The sequence below is a fragment of the Prionailurus viverrinus genome, chromosome E1 (assembly GCF_022837055.1).
Source record: "Prionailurus viverrinus isolate Anna chromosome E1, UM_Priviv_1.0, whole genome shotgun sequence".
In the NCBI taxonomy this organism is placed as follows: Eukaryota; Metazoa; Chordata; class Mammalia; order Carnivora; family Felidae; genus Prionailurus; species Prionailurus viverrinus.
In genome coordinates, this window is record NC_062574.1 from 51,964,410 (window position 1) to 51,988,263 (window position 23,854).

At 51.4% G+C, this 23,854-nt stretch overlaps 1 protein-coding gene across 3 annotated transcripts in view; it reads right to left on the minus strand.

The window, feature by feature from the left end:
- The window catches only part of NPLOC4 (NPL4 homolog, ubiquitin recognition factor), a 61,737-nt gene that overhangs the window by 33,830 nt on the left and 4,053 nt on the right, over positions 1-23,854 (minus strand). For all 3 annotated transcript variants that reach the window (XM_047833948.1, XM_047833946.1, XM_047833947.1), the window contains exons 3-9: positions 14,373-14,485; positions 9,814-9,990; positions 8,077-8,125; positions 7,207-7,301; positions 5,430-5,553; positions 4,181-4,360; positions 965-1,051 (exon numbers count right to left, since the gene is read on the minus strand). In XM_047833948.1, coding sequence (XP_047689904.1) covers positions 965-1,051; positions 4,181-4,360; positions 5,430-5,553; positions 7,207-7,301; positions 8,077-8,125; positions 9,814-9,990; positions 14,373-14,485 — 825 coding nt within the window. The remainder of the gene's footprint in view (positions 1-964; positions 1,052-4,180; positions 4,361-5,429; positions 5,554-7,206; positions 7,302-8,076; positions 8,126-9,813; positions 9,991-14,372; positions 14,486-23,854) is intronic.

Below are 23,854 nucleotides of genomic sequence, written 5' to 3' on the forward strand. Positions count from 1 at the left end.
GGAGAGGGGCAGAGAGAGAGGGAGACACAGAATCGGAAACAGGCTCCAGGCTCTGAGCCATCAGCCCAGAGCCTGACGCGGGGCTCGAACCCACGGACCGCGAGATCGTGACCTGGCTGAAGTCAGACGCTTAACTGACTGCGCCACCCAGGCGCCCCAAAAACAAAATTTTTAAATTAAAAAACAAATAATAAAGGATTGGGGAGCCTGGGTGGCTCAGTCGGCTAAGCGTCTGACTCTTGATTTCAGCTCAGGTCATGATCTCACAGTTTGTGGGATCAAGCCCCACTTGGGATCTTCTCTCTCTCTCTCTCTCTCTCTCTCTCTTTCTGCCTCTCCCCAGCTCGTGCACTCTCTCGCCTACTCTCAAAAATACGTAAACTTAATAGAAAAAACAAAACAGACTCAAAACGAAAGTTCTCTGTTTTCTAACTGCCCAGTAAAATTGGGAAACCTCACGTGCTCAGACACCTAAATCAGAAATAGGAAGTCCAATGATGACGGAAGAAGGAGCACCGGAGGCTGCAAGCACCTGAGACGGAAACAGAACCCCACACACAGGCCTCTGTCACCGGCTCACACCAGGAGCCCGGGCCGCAGCGGGCGGGACACATAGCCCGGCATCGAGGCCCCTTCCCGGACAAAAGAGGGGGTCTGGCTCCCGCCATTACATTCCTCCATTCTCTGAGCTGTCCTCAGGAACAGGGGCCGGCAGATTTAAACACAAGCCCCAGAATGGGGAGTCATCTGTTTTCATTTTACTTTGGATCAGAGAAACATTCTCATTTTATTCCAAATCAGAGGAACAGAGAGGCAGTGGCGCCCAGTAAACACGCTGGGCCTGCACCTGACCTTGAGTAGCTGGGAGCTCAGTCCCAGACAGGACCTGGCTGTGCCACCCACCTGGAGGTCCCCAACAGACAGCTCCGACCCCCCCATCAAAAGCCAGCAGAATGTTCCGTACCTTCCTCAGGCCAAGCTTGGCGGCAATCTCATCCACCACCTCAGCTTTCGGGTCTTCCAGAAGCTCCAGGCTATTCTGCGTGCCAATCTGTTGGGGCAGTAAAAGGAGCAGACCCAACTCAGAGGAGCCCACAACCACCCGGCTCCAGTTCAGGAGTCCCAAGGGCAGCTAAACGCAGCCCGGGGGCTTGGCCTCCTCAGGCCGTACGGTGCTCTGCAACCCAGACTGAGAGGGCAAGGTGGTTCCCCCCACAGTCCCTCGCCGAGTACGTGGCTGCTCTCAGGGAGGAGAAAGGCTCTCTACACATTTTCCTGCTGGGTTCCTTCACTGAGCAAAGTCCGTTTCAAAACTCCCTTGGGTAAACAGTTGCCTTCCAAACGGGTTGGGCCGGGTTAGGCAAGATTATTTGAGCTGTAAGGTAACACGTTTCCAGAAAACCTAAGGTGACGCGTCTCCAGAAAACGGGCGAGGAAAACGTGTGCGCCGTTTCGCACACAGTGCTGCACTTCACAGGACCAAGTGAGCAATGATAGGCGTGCACACCCTAAGGAAAGGACAAGGCAACCTGCTGGTGGGTGGGCAGAGCACCTGGCTCGGGGCGGCAGGTGGGCTCAGACTCTGGCTGGCTCACACACAACCTACGCCGGCCACAAGAGCCCAACTCCCTGCCGTGGACAGAGCCTGCGCTGACACGTAGCTCAAGGGTCATTAGGAAGTACCGTACCCGGCAGAAACCCCAGCCACAGGCACAGAAAAGTGAAGGCCGCCCCAGACCCAGTTATACTGATTGGGCGCGTCCTTGTAAATTAGTCAAATTCTGGCAAAACAACAAAAGAACTTTCTGTCGCTGAGTATTAGCACGTGGAGATCACCTACACCTCCGGAGCACAGGTCCGGACAAATCTAAGGATCTGGTTTCAAGACCTGTCACGGCATGGGCTTCCGCTTCTAACGAACCGGATGCTATTGGAGGTCAATGGCTTCAACCTCCAGGACGATGCTGTTAGGAGTCTGTCTGGACGACAGAGGTTTGTTTCCGTTTTTAATTCAATCAGCTCCCAACAGACCTGCTGAAAACTCCTCACGAGAGAGACCCGGTACGAAACCCAAGGCGAACGTACTACGCTTCCAAAAGCGGCCCCCTCATTACGGAGCACACTTAGTGCCCTACCGGTTGGGCAATCCGGGGATCCCGGCTCTCAGGCAGAGCCTCTGTCGCCACCTAGCGACCCCCGTCCAAGGAGCCACCACAGTAGGTCCACTCAGACACCTCCTCTGCAGCTCTCGGTAAATACAGAAATGGACAAAGGGGTGTAGACGACATTCAGAACCTGCATAGATACAGCCGGGGAGACAACGGCACGTGTGCAAGAGCCACACACCCGCACACCAGGCAGGAGCGACGGGGCCCGCGGTTTCAGACCTTTACTTAAGAAGTCGGTGGGTCTCGGGCTCCGTGCTGACAGCTCAGAGCCTGGATGGAGCCTGCCTCAGACTGCGTCTCCCTCTCTCTCTGCCCCTTCCCTACTCATACTCTGTCTCTGTCTCAAAAACAAATAAACGTTAAAAATAACATTAATAATAATAAAAAAAGAAGTCGGTGGGTCACAGACTGACGTAAAGAACACAGTGCAAGGCGACAAGGGTGAGTATGCTAGGCATACACCCGAAGGATAGTATGAATATCTATTCGCTTGTATTTTAAAAACTCAAATTTTAGGGGCGCCTGGGTGGCGCAGTCGGTTAAGCGTCCGACTTCAGCCAGGTCACGATCTCGCGGCCCGGGAGTTCGAGCCCCACGTCAGGCTCTGGGCTGATGGCTCAGAGCCTGGAGCCTGTTTCCGATTCTGTGTCTCCCTCTCTCTCTGCCCCTCCCCCGTTCATGCTCTGTCTCTCTCTGTCCCAAAAATAAATAAACGTTGGAAAAAAAAAAAATTTTTTAAACTCAAATTTTAGAAGTCTAAGTCAAATATTTCGGAAAGAGGGACAGGATGAAGGGGGTACCTTGGATCTTTGGAAACGTGATTTTTTTTTTCTTTTCTAACATTTTAATTAAAAATTTCAAACATAGGAGCACCTGGGTGGTCAGCTGGTCAAGTGTCCGACTCCTGATTTTGGCTCGGGTCATATTCTCGTGGTTGGGATCAAGCCACGCGTTGGGCTCCAAGCTGAGTGTGAAGCCTGCTTGGGATTCTCTCTCTCCCTCTCTCTCTGCCCCTTCCCTGCTCACATGCTTGCTCACTCTCTCTCTCAAAACAATTATTTAAAAATTTTTTTCAAACATACAGAAAAGTTTACAGAATTTCTTTGTGAGGACTCATACACCGACTACTTAGAGCCAGCCACTAACATTTACTATACTCTAGCCACCCCCCAAGCCACCTTAGTTTTTCTTATTTCATAGGGAACTAGAGACACAAGCACACCCTCCCCAAGTACTCCAGCACGTGTATCACACACTTGGGTTCCATGTTTCCAGTATTCACTTTCGTAATAATTGTATACAATGAAACATACTTCATGTAATCGTGCAACACGTTTAAGAGTATACATACATAAAACCTATGCCTAAACGCTGCAAATAAAACAAACAAACGTAAATGTGTTAACTAGTTGGTGGCACAGTCCTTAAGAGAGGACTTTCCAAGTGACTTTAAAACACTATTTGATTGCTGGTCCCTCATGAGACACGCCCTAAGGACCCTCCTCCTTCCACCAGAAAAGTTTCCAGTCTTATACCGGTGGTGATTTTGGTGCTGTCATTCTAAGATAGCTGTGTGTGTGGCACAGGGATAAAGACCCTCTGGTTCCATCATTTCTGAGCCAGCTGACCACAGGCATGGGCAAAGAAGCTACAGAATTACAAGGGAGAGAGCAGCCGTGTGGCACTTGGAGACAAGAGACAGAAGTGGAACATAGGGCACAGATGACAATATCGCCTCAATGTTCAACCTACTGAAGTTGACAAGTGTATTTATTATTAGGTAAGAGGACATCCTTATGCGTTAGAAAGGCACACTGAAATACGTAGGGGCCGTGAACTTACCCTCTAAGAATTCGGAAAATAAATACCGTGTCTGTGTGCACGTGTCTCGTATAGACACAGACGGAGACAGACTGGGAAATGATAAAGCAAAAGGAGTGAAAGCCTGAAACGAGAGTCCCGCGCAGCCTTCAGAGCAGAAGCCACAGGCCACGAAGCCCCAGCCCACCTACCTGGGGAGGCTCGTAAATCGCGGCCACTTCGGCCCTGATGCCAAGAGGAATGTCTTTGTGCTCTGTATACCGTCCGTACAAATACCCGAAATGCTGGTTCCCTGTCTTCCTCCAGAAGTCAAGGAAGCGATCAGCAACCGTGTGATTCTCAAACATGATATTGTCCACGTGTCTGTATTTCTGTAGAGCACACAATGGGGTGATGAAAACACTCAGTAATAAATAACTTATTTTTCTAGTCTAAGCCATTCATAAATTGCCTTCACCTAGCTCTTACACACATGCACACATGATTTAAGAATGTGCCCTGAAGGGGGCAGTAGGGCTGGAGGGCTCAGTAGGTTAAGCGTCTGACTTCAGCTTGGGTCGTGATCTCGCGGTATGGGGGTTCGTGCCCCCCGTCGGGCTCTGTGCTGACAGCTCGGAGCCTGGAGGCTGCTTTGGATTCTGTGCCTCCCTCTCTCTCTGCCCCTCCCCTGCTCACGCTCTCTCTCTCTCTCTCTCTCTCAATCTCTCAAAAATAAACATTTAAAAAAAAAAAAAAAAGAATGTGCTCTGCCATCAAGATTCTAGAGGGTGGGTGGGTAGAGGTGGGATTCCTCTGTAAATTAATTCAAATTCATCTTACTGGGATTTCACCTAAAGTGCAGGTTTTCAGGATCTCTGGCATAAAAATCAGTTTTCAAAAAAAAGAAAGAGAAGGGGTGTGGGGGAAGGGAAGAGAGAAAAGAAAGAAAGCCGTCCCCAGGCAGTCACAAAGGCTATGGAGAGCTTTCTAAGGAGGAAACATGGGCCAGTGGTGCAGGGAAGGCCAGGCGAGCACGGAGACCAGAGGGGAAGAGGCCAGGATACTGCGTATAGCTTTCCCTGTCTCTTCCTCCTTCCAGAGTCCAGCTCCCTTCTTTACCTGGCCCGGACAGGTGCTCCCAGGGGGCTCCAGGACAATTCGGTTCCCAGCTCCCAGAAGGCAAAGTCACAACCAAGGAGCATTTTAAAGTCACCAAGAAAATTCTACTTCCACGCAGGCCGACAAAACAGAAAACTGAAGACCCCCTCGCCCACGCCTGAAACAGATCTCACAAATAACACCTCCAGGCCTCCAGCGTAGGACTTGAAAGTGCACTTGAACTTGCACTCTGCACGGGGTGGCTCCCTCCAAGGATGGCCCCTTCTGGAAATGTTCATTTCCGAGCCATGAAAACCAATCTACCGCTTTCCGCTGTCTAGGCGGGCACGGCAAACGACTCACCTGTCTGTTCAGTGTGATGGCACTTGGCTGGCACTTAGTACAGATGCCGTTGGGCCACGGAAGGTGCCCCTCACATCCTGATTTAATCTTGCAGCTGATGTTCTCCAGAGCAACAAATTTCCCCCTGCACAAGAAGAGGCAACTTGAGTAAACATTCCGATGGTGAAACGTTCAGCAGGAAACTGGAAATCATATGACAAATATCCTACCCCTCCTGAACAGAGTTCTAAAGACCTAAGCGTGTGGAGGCAACAGCAAGGGAAACGTGCTAACAAGTGCTCTCGCGGAGTCCCAGCCTCCGTCCTGCACATGCAGACTGCGCACGAATACAGAAGTACCGGCCTACAAAAAGTCTCCATTTTCAATGTCGGTCACTAACACCCATGAAGACTTTCAGGGACGCAATTCAATATCTATTGCTCTAACCCGTGCCACTAAGAGGAAACAACGCCAGTTTTTAAGTTTCATTAACTCATCAGCAACATCTACGTCACGAGTCCAGTACTCGGACGCTCGTAAAAAATTCAGAATCACAGGGAAGAACCCCGACGAGGGTACGTTACAAAGACCTCTGTCCCCGGCTTTCAGCTGGAATAAAGACTATCCCGTGAGGAAGCCAGGGCGCCACCTGGATGTGGGGAGAATGTGCACATGTGCCTTGACCCTCTGCCAGCTTCCCATTCACAAACGGTCCCGTAACTCAGTCCTGTCTTCACAGGCCAACAGCACGCTGGCAGCAGGGACCGCCGCCGGCCTGCACGTTACCGACAGCTGCAAATGTGCGGGAGGCTGACGGAGTTCAGCACGACAAAATCTCTACTCATACCTAGTCCAGGAAGTTCCACGGCTTACCCCACGGACAGGCAAGAATGGGTTTCTGGTTGGACTTTTTTCCTCCTGGTCTAACTTTTTTAAAAACTCCTTTTAGGATGTCAGCAGGTTGTCAGAGAAAAAACGACAATCAGGCCAACATGACACCCTTCACAAAACGTTGCTGCCTTGGGTTCAGCCACCATCTCGTCCTGCTGCACTGATGGGAATTGTAAAATCCTGGTGTGAAGTCCATCGCTTTCTGGGAGGGTGAAGTATAGTCAGCGGAAAGGGGTCGCACAGGCAAGTACTCGACGTGGCTTGGAAGAACTCAAAATGCTCTCGGTCAGCCCCTCTCCAGCCACTGTCACCGCCCGCGCTCAGGGAGCCCAGAGCTGGCCGCCCCACCGCCCACCTGGCCGAGGCTGCAGCCCACGCCTGCCGAGCCCACACGATGGCTGTGAGATCAAGCTGATAAAGGGGCGGGCTCCAGGGCAAAGGGCTGATGGGGGCTGTGGAATAAGTGAGCCAAGAGAACCATGCGGTGGTTCAGTTTTTCTGAAAAGCAGAGGCTGAGCCCACACGCCACAAGACTGACCACCATCGTGCCGCCTTATCTTATCCGCCTTCACATACCACTAAGTTGCCGGAGCACCACGTACTGGGGGAAGCGGGGGACGTTCACCAGGGGCCTCCACAGAGACCACTGCCAGCTTGGCATCTGCCCGCCAGTCCGGGCAAGGATCATGACAGGGCATCAGAGGCTCCACCCGTCTGTTTCTTTTCCAGAACCGGGGCAGAAGCCACGAATTCAAATGTTCCACGCCCAGACCCCGATCTTTGCTTTTCTCACTCACGCGCTCGTGGTCTTTAAGCGACCCCTGCCAGATACACAAAAGGGGCACCCGCACGTCAGAGCCACGCCAGAGCCGCACCGGCACAGCCTAACTGCGCTCAGGTTGCTTACTTGTCGGCCCCCCCGGTCAGCTTTCGGATGTAGGCGTGGAAGGACATGTGCTTCACAGGAGGCTCAAGATGGTTCAGGTAATCCTCGTCGAACGGCTGCCGAAACACACACGGTTAGTACAGTCCCACGCCCGCGGGCGCAGAGAGGTGAGGAGAGGCGGGCAGCTGCACTCCTGCTGCACGCCCCCCGGGGGGGGGGGGGGGGTCAAGCCAGGCCCCACGGAGGGCAACGAGAGAGAACCGGGGCTGGCTTCTCACTTATCGTTCTAGGTCAGAACCAAAGGTTTCTTTGTGTACCAGCTATCTTCCCGAGATTAAAATAAATCTCTATTAAATACAAAATGCTCTAGGTCAGGTAGCTATCAGGAAAATTTGGCGGGGCGGGGGGAGCCGCAAGATGGAGAGGAGGCTCACGAAGAAAATCAGGTTGGCCTTGCTGCTGTAAACTCAGCAGTAACCAGTTACCAGTCAGCATTATTATGGTAACTCTCAATCTCACCAGGACAAATCAGTAGGAGGACGGGAGACTCAGGGAAAAGTAAATCAAAACGACGTCGAGCACAGAAACCGCCAGCCCCAGCGCCGTGTCAGGTTTCAGAAGGATTGTCCGGGGAGCCCGCCGGAACACTGCCCGTCCATCACCGCAATACAAACGCGTCGGCCATTCATAACCCACCAGAAGGTCGCTCGCATAAATACAGGCCGGCCCTCTTCACGCGGCTTGCACCAGCGGGAACGCCAGGGCCCAGGGCAATAGACAGGTAAGGTCCGCTCCGGCTCCGGCCCGGCGCAGGGGTGCAGAGCGGACACCTGACACGCCCTGGGAAGCAGTCCCTCCCGCCAGCCCGGAACTTACGCTGCACGCTCTCACCTCTAGCGGAACACAGTGCACACATTTCCCCAGGGGGCCGTGTCGGCACCTGAGAGCACGGGCGAGAGAAACACAGTGATTAGTAGGCCTGTTTTCCTGTTGCTGCCTCCCAATGTTTTTGATATTTAAAAGCGCACACCATACTTAATAAAGTTTTTCCCGACCTGCGTGGAATTATTTTATTTATTTTTTATTTAAGTAAACTCTGCGCCCAACACGGGGCTTGAACTCACGACCCCGAGATCAAGAATTACAGGTTCTACCAACTGAGCCAGCCAGGCACCTGCTGTGCAGAATTATTTTAGCTGGGATGTGAACATTTTTATTGTAATAAAACAGTTTAGTATTTACTCGGACGTGTTATTAGAAAAAATTCATCAGGACGTCAAACCTGTGATTCTATGGGTATTAACTGCTTAAAATGACACCGAGTAAAAACTAAAGTGAGTATACTTAAAATCAATTTCGATAGAGGTTAAGTAAATACTAACAAAGCCGGGATGAGGATGTGGCGAAATCCTTCTCAGTGGAACAGAAGTCACTCCAGTTTGGAAAACACCCACTTTGCGCAAGTTTTGAGAAATGCATGGAGGATGCCTGGCCCTGTGGGTTTCGGCCATTTCGGTCAGAGAAGCCTTAAGAAGACCCACACGTGCGAGGTGACAGCACAATGTGCTCCAATGAGGAGGGCAGTGATGGGCTGGTGGGAAAGCCAAGTGGCAGTCCCTCTGGGCTCAAGCAGATCCTTTTCTAAACGGGGTCAGAACTCCTGGACGCATGAGCATTCTACACTTCAGAGTAGAGACGGCCTGTGTCTACTAACAGGCAGGCTCTCACAGATGGCAGGCCAGAACGCATACATACACGCACACAGCCACCTTGGAAAGGTTCCTAATGAAGGCCCGAAGACACAGGCCGTGGGGGAAGCCAGCGCGGGATCCCTGGGAGGAAATGCAAATGAACAGGGACACAGGCTGTGGCTCTGGAACGGCTCCATGCTGAGCCGCTGAGCACCACTTGGGCTCTTTAGTCCAAGACCCGCGAGTTGCTAAGGCAGCACTTAGATCCCAGCATCTCGGCGTCAGCACCCCGGCACGTTTACGGAGCTCTACTGCAGAGACGAACAACCTTCCCCCAGACAACTTCCCATCACTGAGCGTCCACTCAGATGTTTCTAACTGGTTTCTTTAAAAGAACTGCAAAAAACCAAAACTACACAAACGCGCCCCACGTAATCCCGGGTGGAAGGTAACCGTGCCGACAAGGAGCAGCGAGCGTCCCCGGATGGGACACCCGCCGAACAGAACGGGCAGAACGTACTGTGTGGATGCGCTGTTGAAATGTCCCTCCTGTAAGTGAACGAGGGGACCCGAACAAGGACCTTCCGCTGCTAGGTGCCCAGGCGTCACCCCCCCCACCCCCCACACTTGCCCCGCCGCACCCACACCCGCTAAAGCCGCGCCCGCTGCGTGGGCAGCAAGTGTCTCAGGAGCGCATCCCGGGAAAGGCTTGGTTCCAGTTCCCTCCCGTATTCCAGATCTTAGTTCCAAACACTTGAACGCTTTTAGAGTACGTGAGACTCACACGGTAAGAAAAAGCTTCCAGAGTCACTTGGAGTGAAATCTCGCCTGAACGGAGAGGATCCAACTCAGAACTTGCCTCTCTTCCTCAGCCACTCCCTAAAGCAGGGCCCGTCCGAACCCTTCCCTCCGCCAGCTCAGCGGCGCCAGCACTTACAGCTGTGGGTCTCGGCTTCTGTAAATCTTCCCGTCCTGCTTGCTGAGGTACTGGTCGATCTCGTCTTCCGCCACGGTGGGAGCGCCGCAGGCCTTCGACCCCGGCGGGACCGACGTCTCCATTTCCGACGAGGGGCCGGCGAGGCCCGAGGGGAACAGGAACAGCAAATCTCCATGCCTGTCAGGTGACGAACACAGGGCAGGTCCTGCCTCCCTTCCTCTCACAACCTGGGCCGCCCAGACGAGCTGCTCAGATGTGAGGGTCTCCGGCATCCGACCTCCCCGAAGGCCCAAACGACGAGGCTGCTAATTCTAAGAGCCCAGAGCCCTCCCTGCACGGCACTGCCACGCGCCTAGCACTCCGAAGGTCAGGGAGGGCGCTCCGTGGCCGTGACTTCATCTCTCGCCCAACTGTAAGACCCCCATGCCCGCCCGACGCCACACAGATGAAACACGGTCGCGACGTATACACCCGGCCCGTGGGCGGCACTCTCCCCTGCTCACGCCGCGCCTGGCTCCCACTTCTCTTTGTTCCTTCTTCCCCGCCTACTATCGAGCACTCCTAAGTCTCGCCGCCTAGTACACAGCCTTCCATTTCCACCCTACGTTCCCTACGTTCCTCCCTACGTTCACACTCACCGCCCCACACGTATGCACAGACACGTACGTCCCACTCGATAAAAATGAGATGACCGAAGACGTATTCTTTGCATCCGCTTTTCTCATTCAACGACACCTCACCCGAGATCCCTCCAAACACGGTCTAGGTCTGAGCACTGCTTCTAACGGCCGCACCCCCCGGCGAGCCTGCCTCCGGGCTCACCCCGTCTCCCACGCCGGTGGCGTGTGCACCGACGGGTGTCTGCCGCCATGGGCACCACTGGACGAAACGACCAAAGTCAGGCAGCTGCGTGGTTTTACTTCTACAGGGCACGTTTCCAGAAGTGGCCCTATGAGGAGGGCTCTGCTGGTTTTTAAAGCCAAACAGGCTGCACAACTCACATTTCAAACGGCAGAGTTTGACCTTCTGTCATTTGCCATGTCAACTACGCTCCTTCTTTGCTCACTCACACTGCTGACTCGCCGCCAGACCCGGCAGCACAGCCAAGCCCCAGGCCTGAGGCGTGTGACGTCCCCGCTCACAAGCAGCGGTCCAGACGCAGCATGGGCTCCCGCGCGCGGAGGGCCTGCGGCACGAAGATCAGCCCCGGTCTTGAAGGCAGAGCTGTGGCACCACGTGTGGTAGGCACCGAACTGCCGGAAGACCGAAGGGACAGCCTGCCGCACCCCTGACCCTGCTCCCCGAGTGAGGTGGGGCAGCGGGCCTCGAGCACAGACACCAGAGACACAGGCCGCTAAGAGGCTTGGCCCTTTGGCTCTGCAGCGGGTCTGTTCTCCCCTCTGCCTCTTCCCCACCGAGGGAACAAACCTGCCAGACTCCAGCTAGAGACCTCCGTTTCTAGCAAGGGACCGGACATTCCTCCACACCCCCAGCCGTGGAATTCTTGGCTCGGCGGCTACTTCTGCTTTAGCAGATCTACTCCGACAAGCACCGCGGAGCTCTGGACAAAGTACGGAGCTCCCGCAGGGTCTCGACAGCCCACAGTAGCTCAAACAAGAACAGCGAGAGAACACTGCACGACAGGGGCCCTGAGCTTGGCTTACACAGTCGTTCTCTGGGCAACGGGAAGCGAGGCCTTGAGCCAGCCTGTCCAAAGCAGGTTGCCCAGCCTGAAAGGCCACACATAAAGCCAGACGTCTTAACAGCTGGGAGAGACCACCAGCTGAGAATAGGAACCAAGGAGGAATCCTGTCTTCCTCCACCTACTACGCAGCGGTGGATGCTGTAGTCCCTCAGGGTCTGAAACCAAAGGCCTGCTGTGCCACACGCACCGGGGTGGGATGAGGGATGCTACCCGGCTCAGGAAGCCCAAAGACAGAAATTAACTCGAAGGCCCGCCAGGTGCACGGGTCCCTTTGTCCCAACAGAAGCAAGTGCAGGCCTCCCTCCACGGAAAAGCCACTCCCCTGCAGCTCTCCAGGACTCCCCAAGACCAAGTTTGGTCAACTACAAGCTCTCAAAAAAGGGTCACCAAACGCAGGAGAGAACCGAGTCATCACACGCACGAGTGGGCAGAGACAACAATACCAGAGAAAGAGAACCGAGGACTTCAGATTTGGAATTACACGACTTGGAACACAATCTGCCACAGAATGGTCACCGGAAACGGGATGGAAAAAGCCCAAGCAGCAAGAGACCACCCAACAACATGGGCTTCTGGGAGCAGGGTGGCAGGGTCACAGATTTAGTAAATCTTCCCAAGTCCCCCTCATACGTACAGGCCAGACAACCACAGACAGCACCAACATGCACCCCGATTCCATACGGGGGAGACAGACCACAGACACCCCAAGACCCCAGACAGAAGCCTCACGCGTGTGACTGGCCAAGGCAGAGCCCCCGGGGAGCCCGGCGCTCCTCACCGGAAGCCTAGAGGCCGGTGTGAGAGCAGTGTGGCCCCCACGAGTGCATGTTGCTAACAGCTGGATCCGAAAAGAAATCAATTCGAACATTTTAGAAGTGAAAAATGTAATCACTGCAATCACAAAGAGAACTGGGGAGCAGTGATATTTAAAGAGATAATGGCGGGGCGCCTGGGTGGCTCAGTCGGTTGGGCGTCCGACTTTGGCTCAGGTCATGATCTCGCAGTCGGTGGGTTCGAGCCCCATGTCGGGCTCTGTGCTGACAGCTCGGAGCCTGGAGCCTGCTTCCGATTCTGTGTCTCCCTCTCTCTCTCTGCCCCTCCTCCACTCATGCTCTGTCTCTCTCTCTGTCAAAAATAAACATTTGAAAAAAAATAAAAAGAGATAATGGCCACAAATTCTGCAGACCTGATCTACAGGTATAGGAAACACAGTGTACATCAGGCAGGATTAAAGGAACCAGGAATCCACACCTGGACAGATCAGACAGAAACCAGGACCCCATGAGAAACAGAAGATCTAAAAGCAGCCAGAGGGAAAAAAGGATCACCTCTAAATGAACAGAGTCAAGCAGACTGGACTACAACCCCAGAGGCCAGAAGAAGTGGGGAAAGACCAACACCAAGGTCAAGGAGAGGCACGTCACTCCTGCCCAAAGACATCAGGTAAGAGAGAACATAGCCCTCAAGGTCAGATCCAAGTTGGACAATAACTAGTATGACTATCACTGGAAAGATACATTTAAGCGTGATTCACAGCGCCTCCAAGTGCCCTCCAGGATGGCCGAGCTGCCCCACTCCCGGGCCCCACCCCTCTGGGACAGCTCTACGACAACACTACAGTTTGGAGGCTTTCTCTCAGAGGCGTTTCGCTCTGTAACCTCCGCCCTTGCTTGCATCCGCTATCAAAACAGTTTTGGGCAACACAGGCATCATCCGCACACTCGCCGTGGGCAGGCGCTGCACAGCCACGGGAAGGCGGCACTGCTACTCGAGGACCAAGAGGGTGAGGCCCAGGGGGGTTAAGTAACTTCCCCAGATGAACCCAAACCACGGAACGTTCACGAGAAGTGATTCTCAAGATACAAAGCCCTTTACAAGCTGAGAGGAAGGATGACCTCACCCACGTGGGGAATGGACGTCAACAACGAAAGGCTTTAGCTAATTACAGAAACAGGCAAGTGGCAGGTACCCAACAAATATCTGTTGAGGAACAAATGAATGAATGTTATAATTGCGTATTTTTCCTCCTAGGCATACTAATTCACGAACCTAAAAACGATCACACAAATTGTCCAAATAGCCTATTATTCTAACTGGTAAACAGACGCAGGGCCGACCGCCAGCAAAGCCAGCTCGATCACCACAGCAGCCACACAGCCTGCAGCCCCGACAGGAGAGAGCTCCAAGCTCGCTGCCGAGGACAGAGATCACCGGCACGTGAGCAGGTATGCCCAGACAATTCGGACAGGAGTCAGCAAACTTCTTCTGTGAAGAGCCAAACAGTAAATATTTTCGGCTTCGGGGGCCAGGCCGTCTATCACAATCACTCAGCTCCCTTGGAGCACAAGAGCACAGCAACGCATGGATGTGGCTGGGCTCCAATTAAACTACGGAGAACAGGCAGCGGCCACGGTAAGAGGTTTTTACATCCTGGAAACGCTACTGACGTGACTGCCCCCCCCCCCAAGGAGCTCGAGGGGGTCACGCCACCAAGAAATATAGTGTGGGCGACGGCCCCTCCTCCCCGCCAAGCAGTCCCGAGGCAGAACTCCCCACAGCCGCGTTCAAGGTCCTTCTCTGCAGAGACAGAGCTGAGTGTGCAGCTGGGCGCACACCCCGAACCCATAACTCTCTCTCCTCAGTGACAAAAGCTCAGAATCTGCAAGTCAATCAGCTCAGCACAAGAGGACCAGCGAAGCCGGTGTGACTGCTGAAATCCCGGCAAAAAACACGCTCACCTGCACTCCAGCCACGGCGCGGTGGCACTGGGAGGCAATCAGGTAGAATGAGCGATCGGTGGGCCACTGGAGTCACCCCCTCCCCGCCCTGTCATCCCCCCCGCCACGGCACTTACTTGATTTTGAGCAGACTCAGGGATTTGGTAGATGATGCTGTTATCTCTCCAGTCTTGTTTCTATTTATGTAAACTGAGAAGCCATTATTCTGGAAGCCAAACTCTTTTGCGACCTAAAACAAGCAGAAAACAACAGAGATTTAAAAAAATTTTGAGTATCACTACTTGGGCCACACACATACCAAATAATAATATTAGAACACTCGTTAAATTTAGAAACTGTTCCTCGTGAACCAAATTTCTTTTGTTATTTTGCTCTCTTGGGAGGAAATCTGTGCTGCCCACACAAAAAAGCGGCCAAGCAGAAGCGAAGATTTGTGTAAATGATAAGACTGAATGACACACGTCAGAGTTTGACGCAAGCAAAAGTCATGGCCGTATCTGGAAAGTTTATCTCTATTTATGAAATCAATTCCAATGTTAAAGCCCAGCAGAAGAAAGCCAGAAGTGAAGAACGAGGCTCCCGTGCCTATGACAGCAAGTGTCCACCATGCCAGGTACTCGGTGGGTGCTGAGAATACTCACCGCTCACTCACCAACCGGTAAACGGTCTTACGTGCCGGCTCCACTCTGGGTGCTCCGAACACGACCGTGAACAACAAAGCCAAGGTTCCTGCTATCGAGGACCTCAGCATCACAGCGGGGAGAGAAAGTTAGCAGATGAGAAGCGCAGGTCGAGGTCAGCACCACGGCAGGAAAGGAAGAGAGGGAAGCATGGGAGAGGCCACTCTAGATGGGAGGACAGACAGGCCTCTGCGAAGACCACGTCTGAGCAGAGGCCCGGAGGAAGAGACTAAAGCTGCTACTCAGAGCTGAGGAAGAAGAGTGCAGCCAGCAGGAGCAGCACAGAGGCCGAGAGGCAGGAAGGGGGTGGGTGGGAAGAGAGAGGCCAGTGAGGCCAGAGCCCAGCGGGCAGAAAGGAAACGGTCAGCAACAGAATGGGAAGGGGGACAAGAGCTGGCACACAGGGCCGCAGGGGCTAAGGGCAGGGGGCTGCCAAGCCATCGACAGTCTGAAGGTGGGAAGAGAGCCCAGAGGAGACGGGCTCAGACACGGCCAAGACTTGGGGACGGAGCGGGGAGGACCTTCCGGCTCTCATAAGCAACGGCCTCTGCTGATGGGTGGGATGAGGGGCAGGACAGAGTGAGGGAAAGGAAGGGCATAAGCGGGGCGTTCAGACTTCTGGCTTGGAAGCAGGTGGGATGGAAGCCACACGTGTAAGGAAGCAAGGAAGAGGGCCGAGGAGGAGGAAGACTGAAGGGAAAGCCAAGCCTTCCCTCCAACGCCCAGGCGCCCTGGGGAAGGCATCAGCCGGCAGTCAGCACCTGAGACCCGGCCAGGAGAGGAGTCCGAGCCATGGCTCAATGCTCAGGGGCCAGCAGGGTAGAGGCAAACGAAGAGACCAGGGGTCTCATCAGAGAAACAAACAATACAAGAGAATCAAATGGAAATTCTACAACAGAAAAATACGGTAACTGAAATGGAAAACACCGATGGGCTTGCCAGCCGAAGGGAGAAGCAGAAGAAAGAGTCAATGTACCTGAAGACAGATTACTAGAGCCTGCACGACCTCAAAACAGAGATTTGTCAGAAAATGAACAGAACCTTCAGAACTCCGGGGACAATATTTAATTAATGGTCCTACGGAAAAGAAAATAGAGAACTGGAAAGCATTTGAAGAGAGAATGGCTGAAAACCTCAAAAGTGACAACAAACCGAGTAACAAATCCAGGAAGTTCAGCAAATCCCAAGTGAGATCCATTAAAAAACCACCCCTAGGTGCATGCATCATGCTCGAACCGCTGACAGCCGGAGATCAATGGAGACCAGAAGACAATGGAAGGACGCCTTCAAAGTGCTGAGATGGAACAAAAATCTGTCAACTCAGAATTCTGTATCTGGCGAAAATACCCTTCAAATACAAAGGCACACTGAAAACGTTTTCAGGCCAAAACCTAAGAGGGCGTCACCAGCAAGCCTCCACTACAGGAAATGCCGGATGTTCCCCAAGCTGATGAATGCAACACCAGGTACGAGTCACACCGAGGAAAAACACTGGAAGAATAAGGCAGAAAGTATGACAGCAAAAACTCTAAACTATACAATAGGAAACTATCACATTAAATGTTTCATGATTGGTTTAAAATCTTTTTTTATGTTTATTTTCAAGAGAGAGAGAATGAACAGGGGAGGGGCAGAGAGAGAGGGAGACACAGAACCCAAAGGAGGTTCCAGGCTCTGAGCTGTCAGCACAGAGCCCGATGTGGGGCTCGAACTCACGAACCATGAGATCGTGACCTGAGCTGAAGTCAGATGCTTAACTGACTGACCCACCCAGGTGTGTCTCGTGTGTTTCTTTAAATTTTTTTTTTTAACGTTTATTCATTTTTGAGAGACAGAATATAAGTGGGTAAGGGGCAGAGAGGGAGACACAGAATCTGAAGCAGGCTCCAGGCTCCGAGCTGTCAGCACAGAGCCTGGCATGGGGCTCGAACTCACAGACTGCGAGATCATGACCCGAACCGAAGTTGGACACTCAACCCCCAACCGACTGAGCCACCCAGGTGCCCCTCTCGTGATTGGTTTTAAAAAAAGAACTGCAGGGGCACCCGGACGGCTCAGTGGGTTGAGCGTCCAACTCTGTGATTCTGGCTCAGGTCATGATCTCACTGTTCATGGGCCCAAGACCCATGATGGGGTCTGCACCGACAGCGTGGAGCCTGCCTGAGATTCTCTCTCTCTGCCCCTCCCTGCCTTGCGCACGTGTGTGCTCACTTTCTCTCAAAATAAATAAATAGATAAATATTTTTAAAAATGTACAGATTTATTGCTAAAACCTACTATTAATTCACTATGAGAAAAAAGTTGATTTAATGATTAACCTTACATATTAACCTTATTTTCTACTGTTTTTATTTTTGAACGTTTATTTATTGAGACAGCGCATGTGCGCGAGAGCACAAAAGCTAGGGAGGAGTAGACAGAGAGGGAGAGAGAGAATCCCAAGCAGGCTCCACACTGTCAGTGTGCAGAGCCCGATGTGGGGCTCGAACTCACAAACCATGAGATCATGACCTGAGCTGGTATCAGATGCTTAGCCAACTGAGCCACCCAGGCGCCCCTCTACTCATTTTAAAGAAATGGAATGCAAGTAACTCCAACCACCAGGATAATAAGGCAGAAAGTATGACAACAAAAACTCTAAACTATGTAATAGGAAACTGTTGAAAACTCTGAAATTCTCCAAGTGATAAGAAATGGTCTTCAGACAAACAAGATTTTCTATCAGACAAACATGGTGTCCGATACCATCCATATGGTTTTTTCCAGGCTAAAACTGACATTAATAAGGGGCCACTGGGTGGCTCAGTAGGTTGTGTCCAAGGCTCAGGTCATGATCTCACGGTTCGGGAGTCTGAGACCCGCGTCGGGCTCTCTGATGTCAGCGCAGAGCCCACTTCAGATCCTCTGTCCCCCTCTCTCACCCCTTCCCTGCTCTCTCTCTCTCAAAAATAAAATATTAAAAAAATAAAAAAGGCATTAATAAAATAAAGCACGAGCAAATGAAGACCATGAAATGTGTATTCCCAACTGCAGAAAAAGACTAAAGACTAAAAATAACGTCTTTAGTTTGACTTTTCTCTGAAATAACTTAGGTATAAACCGAAACTAACCGACTGTGGCATTTCGGCTTTTCTGCAAAAGTATCGTGTGTTTCCGTACACAATGCCTTGCAAGCTATTCCCAAAAATGAGAAAGCTCTCGCCAGGAGTGTGAGCTCCATGAAAGCTGCCAAACACTCCCAGGATGAAAAGGCGTTTCCCAAATGGGGCAGGGTTGTTGTAGAGCCGGCCCTTTGTGTGAAGGCAAGTCCCCCGGGGACCGCATGACCAGAGCTTTGCGCTTCCTGTTAGGCCTGAGATGCAGCAGCGTTTTCAAACGTGCTGACCAGCAACAGTACTTCACATACGTCGAATCCCACTTTTGAGAGAGACAGAAGTGTACGGAGTACTTTTTTATGCTACTCCAACGAACTGCTTCTGCGAACTTTTGAGTGCTTTACCTAAAGATCCGGCCATCTACCACGAGGCACCGACCATTAACAACAGAAGTCTGAGCACAGTCTCACAAGGGCATCATCAAGGTCTTAAAAACTTTACAGTCACACCTGAGGTAAACTCTGCGTACGGTTACCCTAACAGAGCCAGAAATGGTATGGAATGAAATTGATACACGTATAATTCAAAGTAACAAGAACACACGGCATGATTGATTCCGTTTACTCCGTTTACGTTAGATTCAGAAACAGGCAAAACCCAAATCTGGGGTTTAGGAACGCACGCTGAGGTGGCACAACACAGAAAAGCGGGGAAGCCCTCCGCGTCAAGCCCGGAGAGAGCCGAGGGAGCGGGGAAGGCCGACCGGCCGATCCCGCGGCACCGGCGGTGCCCCCGCTCGACCTAAGTGTCTCCGCCACCTTCCGTCACTTGGCTGCCTGTAATGCGCGAGCACATCTTAGGATGTACTTTACTTCGTGGTTAGAAAAGAAGAAGACGGGACCGGGTCCCAGACCGCAGAGGGCAGTCAGGACCGGACGGAGCCCTCCACCTGCCCGGGCGGGGGAGGCACAGCAGCGGCCCGGCGGGTCAGCTGGGGAGCACGAGGGGTGGGCACGGGCACCGGCCAGACGAGCGGCCCCTCCGAGGGGCTTACGGCCTGGCGGCACGCGGGACGAGCAGCGTTAGATGGTCTCGAAGAACCAGCCGCGCCGAGACCGTGAGAGCCGCTCCACCTCACCCGTGTCCTCACACCCGCAAACATGGTTCCTTAGGGGGCGCAGCGCCACGTGCTGAGGCGGGATCAAGGCCGTCCAACGTGGGGACGGCAAGCCGGAGCCGGCAATGGTCACAGCGGCCGACGCACGAGTCCGTGAGGGAACGGGAAAGCCACTCCAGGCCCACTTACGCACAGCCAGATCGCTAGTTACTGAAAATGAGTACGATCTACTTCGTGAGACCCCCGGAGTGGTCCTTCGCGGAGACACAACGCGCGACGGCAGATACCAAGGGCCGGGGGGTGGCGAGAAAGAGGAGCTATCTGTTTATGGGGAGAGTTTCAGATTTGAAAGACGAAAAAGTTCTGGAAACAGATGGTCGTGACGGTTGCACAACGATACGCGTACACTTAACACTACTGAACTGTACGCTTAAAAACGGGTTAGATGGGGGCGCGTGGCTGGCTCAGTCGGTGGAGCGTGGGACTCTCAGAGTTGTGAGTTCGAGCCCCACGCTGGCTGTAGAGATTACAAAAAAATAAACTTTAAACTCTTAAAAGAAAATGACACACAAAATTTACCGTCTAAACCAATTTAAAAAAATTTTTTTTAAGTTCATTTATTTTTTTGAAAGAGAGCACGAGCGGGGTTGGGGCAGAGAGAGAAGGAGACACAGGATCCCAAGCAGGCTCCAGGCTCTGAGCTGTCAACACAGAGCCCGATGTGGAGCTCGAACCCACGAACCGCCAGCTCGTGACCTGACGCAAAGTCAGACGCTTAACCGACTGAGCCACCCAGGCGCCCCTAAACCAATGTTTATAAATCTCTGGGTGCCTGGGTGGCTCAGTCGTTTAAGCATCCATCCAACTTCCGGTCAGGTCATGAGCTCGTGGTTCCTGAGTTCAAGCCCCTCATTGGGCTCTGTGCTGACAGCTCGGAGCCTGGAGCCTGGAGCCTGTTTTGGATCCTGTGTCTCTCTCTGTCCCTGCCCTGTCCACGCTGTCTCTATCTCTCAAGAATAAACACTAAAAAAAAAAAAAAATTTGTTTTTTTTTAAATTTAAAGTAATCTCTACAGCCGAGGGGCTTGAACTCACGACCCCAAGATGAAGAGTTGCGTGCTCCACCGACTAAGTCAGCCAGGCGCCCCTGTTAGGCGTTATTTTTAAACATAATTTTTAAAAAGATATAAATCTACATTTATTGACATAAAACCATTCCTTAACGTATTGTCAAGTGAAAAAAACCAAGTTACAAATTCTCCTGTAAGTTTTTAACATCTTTGGAATGGATGCATCTTAGGAACAATGGCGTGTTACAGTTCTTGCCTGTGGGACAGCAGGACATACAGGTGACTGCCTGAGCTCCTGTAAACCTGTCACCTAGGTAGCATGGTTGAGTAACTGTCATCCCTCAACATTTCTGTCAAACAAGCCATCTAATGATCAATCAAGGAAAGAACAGGAATTTTGGCTGCTGGGCCCCGCCCGCTAGTAAGACAGCAGTTTTTGAGTATTCCCAAGAAAACCTCCAGTACCAGCGCCTACGGAACAGGTGTGGGCAGCTGGTGTTAATCCTCCTGACAGAGCAGAAGATGACCCTCTGCAGGGAGATGGGGACAGTGACAGCTGAATCCAAACAATGGTTCAGAAGGGCCAGACTCTGAATATGACATTGGAGAGAGATCCGACCCAATTAATTTCACTCAGATTTTCTTTCTTGTGTATGTATAAGAACAACACGTGATTAAAATAAACTTCCAGGGGCGCCTGGGTGGCTCAGTCAGTTAAGCGTCCAACTCTTGTTTTCAGCTCAGGCCATGATCTCATGGTTCGTGAGATCGAGCCCTGCACTGGGCTCTGTTCACAGTGTAGAGCCTGCTTGGGATTCTCTCTCCCTCTCTCTTGTCCCTCCCTTGAGCACGTGCCCACACGCTCCCTCTCTCTCAAACATTTTTTAATAAATAATTCCAAGCAAGTCTAGAAAAACACTTTATGTAAGTATAAAACCTAAATGACAAGGGAAAGCAGGTGTGAAAGCATTTTTTCTTTCCTAATGGTACATAAATGTTTCTCCTTAAACTCAACAATGTCTTAGATTTGATGAAATACAGCGACAGTACGGTACGATCCCACTTACTGAAGATGTGCACACACCTGTGTATGTGTGCACGCGTGTGCACTAAAGACATGGTGCCATGTTAACGGTTATTTCTGAGTGGTTCTCACTTGCTTCTTTATACTTTTCTGTATTGTTTGCACCTTTTATAATTAATCCATATTACTCTTCTAACCAGAAGAAAGGATTTTCATTTAAGGGGAAACACATTTCAGAGTAATAAGTATGTTTGTTTTTTGAGTATTCCCAAGAAAATCTCCCCTAGACGGTAACTACTATGCAGACGATGGCTTCAGAGACAAAGCGGTCAAAGCTACCCCACATCCCCCAACTCCAACCCTCCCAGTGACTGGTTGTCATTCTGCGTCTCCCTGTGTGAGGTCACAATGAACTACCCAGAGGGAAATACTAGCACTGTAAGGATACTTGTAAAGCAAATAAAAGTGAGAACTACGATGTTATATTCTTAGGTTTCTCTGAAACCTGAATGTAACCTGTTTGACAACCCTACATTTGCTACCAAGCACAAAAGCCTCAAGTTAAAATCAAAATCATATTCCTACACGGTCACTATAAATTTAAGAAATTTCCCTACCACAAAGCCTCAAAGAAAAAAAGAACTGCATGCAGGACTCTAATGGCCGGTGTTTACCACGCAATTGCCTAAGCAGTAGCTACTTAATGCTTAATCTCAGTCTCAGATGATCTCTCGAGAATTCCAGAATGCACCGCACCCCAGCTCGACCCCTAGGAGCAAGCTGACCACGGTCAGCAGCTACAAAAAGAGCAAAGAGGAGGAAATTAGAATTTCTTAAAGACTCAGAGATTCTCCTCTCTGGCGTCCAGCGCAGCTAATTCTCTCTCCTTTTATTCTTATAAATATAGCCCTGTAAGCGGTGCTATGGCATTATGATAGCAACTACCTTTTAGAAACCAAATTTCCCAAGGGTGGCTGGGTGGCTCAGTAAGTTACGCATCCGACTTCAGCTCAGGCCATGATCTTACGGTTCGTGAGTTCGAGCATCACATCAGGGTCTGTGCTGACAGCTCAGAGTCTGCTTTGGATTCTATGTCTCCTTCTCTGTTCCTCCCCTACTCACACTCTGTCTCTCTCAAAATAAATAAACGTTAAAAAAAAAAAAAAAAAAAGAGGAGGGGCACCTGGGTGGCTCAGTCGGTTAAGCGTCCGACTTCGGCTCAGGTCATGATCTCGCAGTTTGTGAGTTTGAGCCCCGCGTCGGGCTGTATGCTGACAGCTCAGAGCCTGGAGCCTGGAGCCTGCTTCCGATTCTGTGTCTCCCTCTCTCTCTCTGCCCCTCCCCTGCTCATGCTCTGACTCTCTCTGTCTCAAAAATAAATAAAACATTAAAAAAAACATTAAAAAAGAAAGAAAGAAAGAAAGAAAGAAAGAAACAAACAAACAAACAAACAAACCACGGCTGCCTGGGTGGCTTAGTCAGTTAAGCACCCGACTTTCGCTCAGGTCATTATCTCACAGTCCGGCCCCACGTCCGGCTCTGTGCTGACAGCTCAGAGCCTGGAGCCTGCTTCAGGTTCTGTTTCCCTCTCTCTCTACCCCTCTCCCACTCATGCTCTGTCAGTCTCTCTCAAAAATAAATAAACGTTAAAAAAATTTAAGAAGAAAGAAACCAAATTTCCCAAATAAGTGTTGTGGACCCACTAACAGATGACAGCCCAGTGATCCTCCTAAATCTGTTTACTTCCCAGGCCTTCAGTTTCCACCTTTGTGAAAAAAAGAAAAGATCAGACTACATGACACCTAAGATTTCCCCTGGCTCTAACACTCTATGACCCCGAAACCTTTTTTGTTTATGAAAATGAAAAACAGTATTTATTATTACAAAGGTAACATCTGCTCACAACAGATTCAAATAACACAGAATGTATAAAGGCGGGCACACTTTTTCCCCTAAAGGAAAGTATATATTTTCGCAAGCCATATGGTGCCCGTCACAACTACTCAGCTCCTTGTTGGAGTTCAAGAGTAGCCAGACGATACATAAACCAGTGAGTGTGGCTGGGTTCTGATGCAACTTTATTTACAGAAATAGGAGGTCAGGGAAATGCAATCAGCGTGCCGAGGGGGAAAAAAATCAGTCCGCCCATGAGCCATAGTTTGCCAATCTCTGGCATGGGGTATAAAGCAAGGGCCACTCTCCTCCCTGGGTGACCCTTCTTAAATCTGGCTGTGCTCTTTCCCATTACATTCTGTGCTCACCCAACACATCTGTGCACGTGGCTCTAAGTCTCTAGGAGCAAAGTGGATCACTCTATACGTGTTTTTAACAACTCTCCTTTGGTGGACAGCTGAAGTCTCTCACTCTCCAATATTTCATTCTCGTAAACACCAGTCCCGTGAACTATTTTTCCACTCATCTTCGGCCCCCTGGTCCTACGAGTGTAAGCAATGGTCAGCTGTGACACGATCTGACGCCGGGTCAGTCCAATCCGTCATGACAGAGAAAAGCAGTGCCAGAGGCTGAGCTAGGGAGTGGGCAGAATCAGGAGAGGAGGAGGGAAGAGGCAGCACAGACGGGAAGGGAGCAAAAGAGCAGGGGAGGGAGGACACA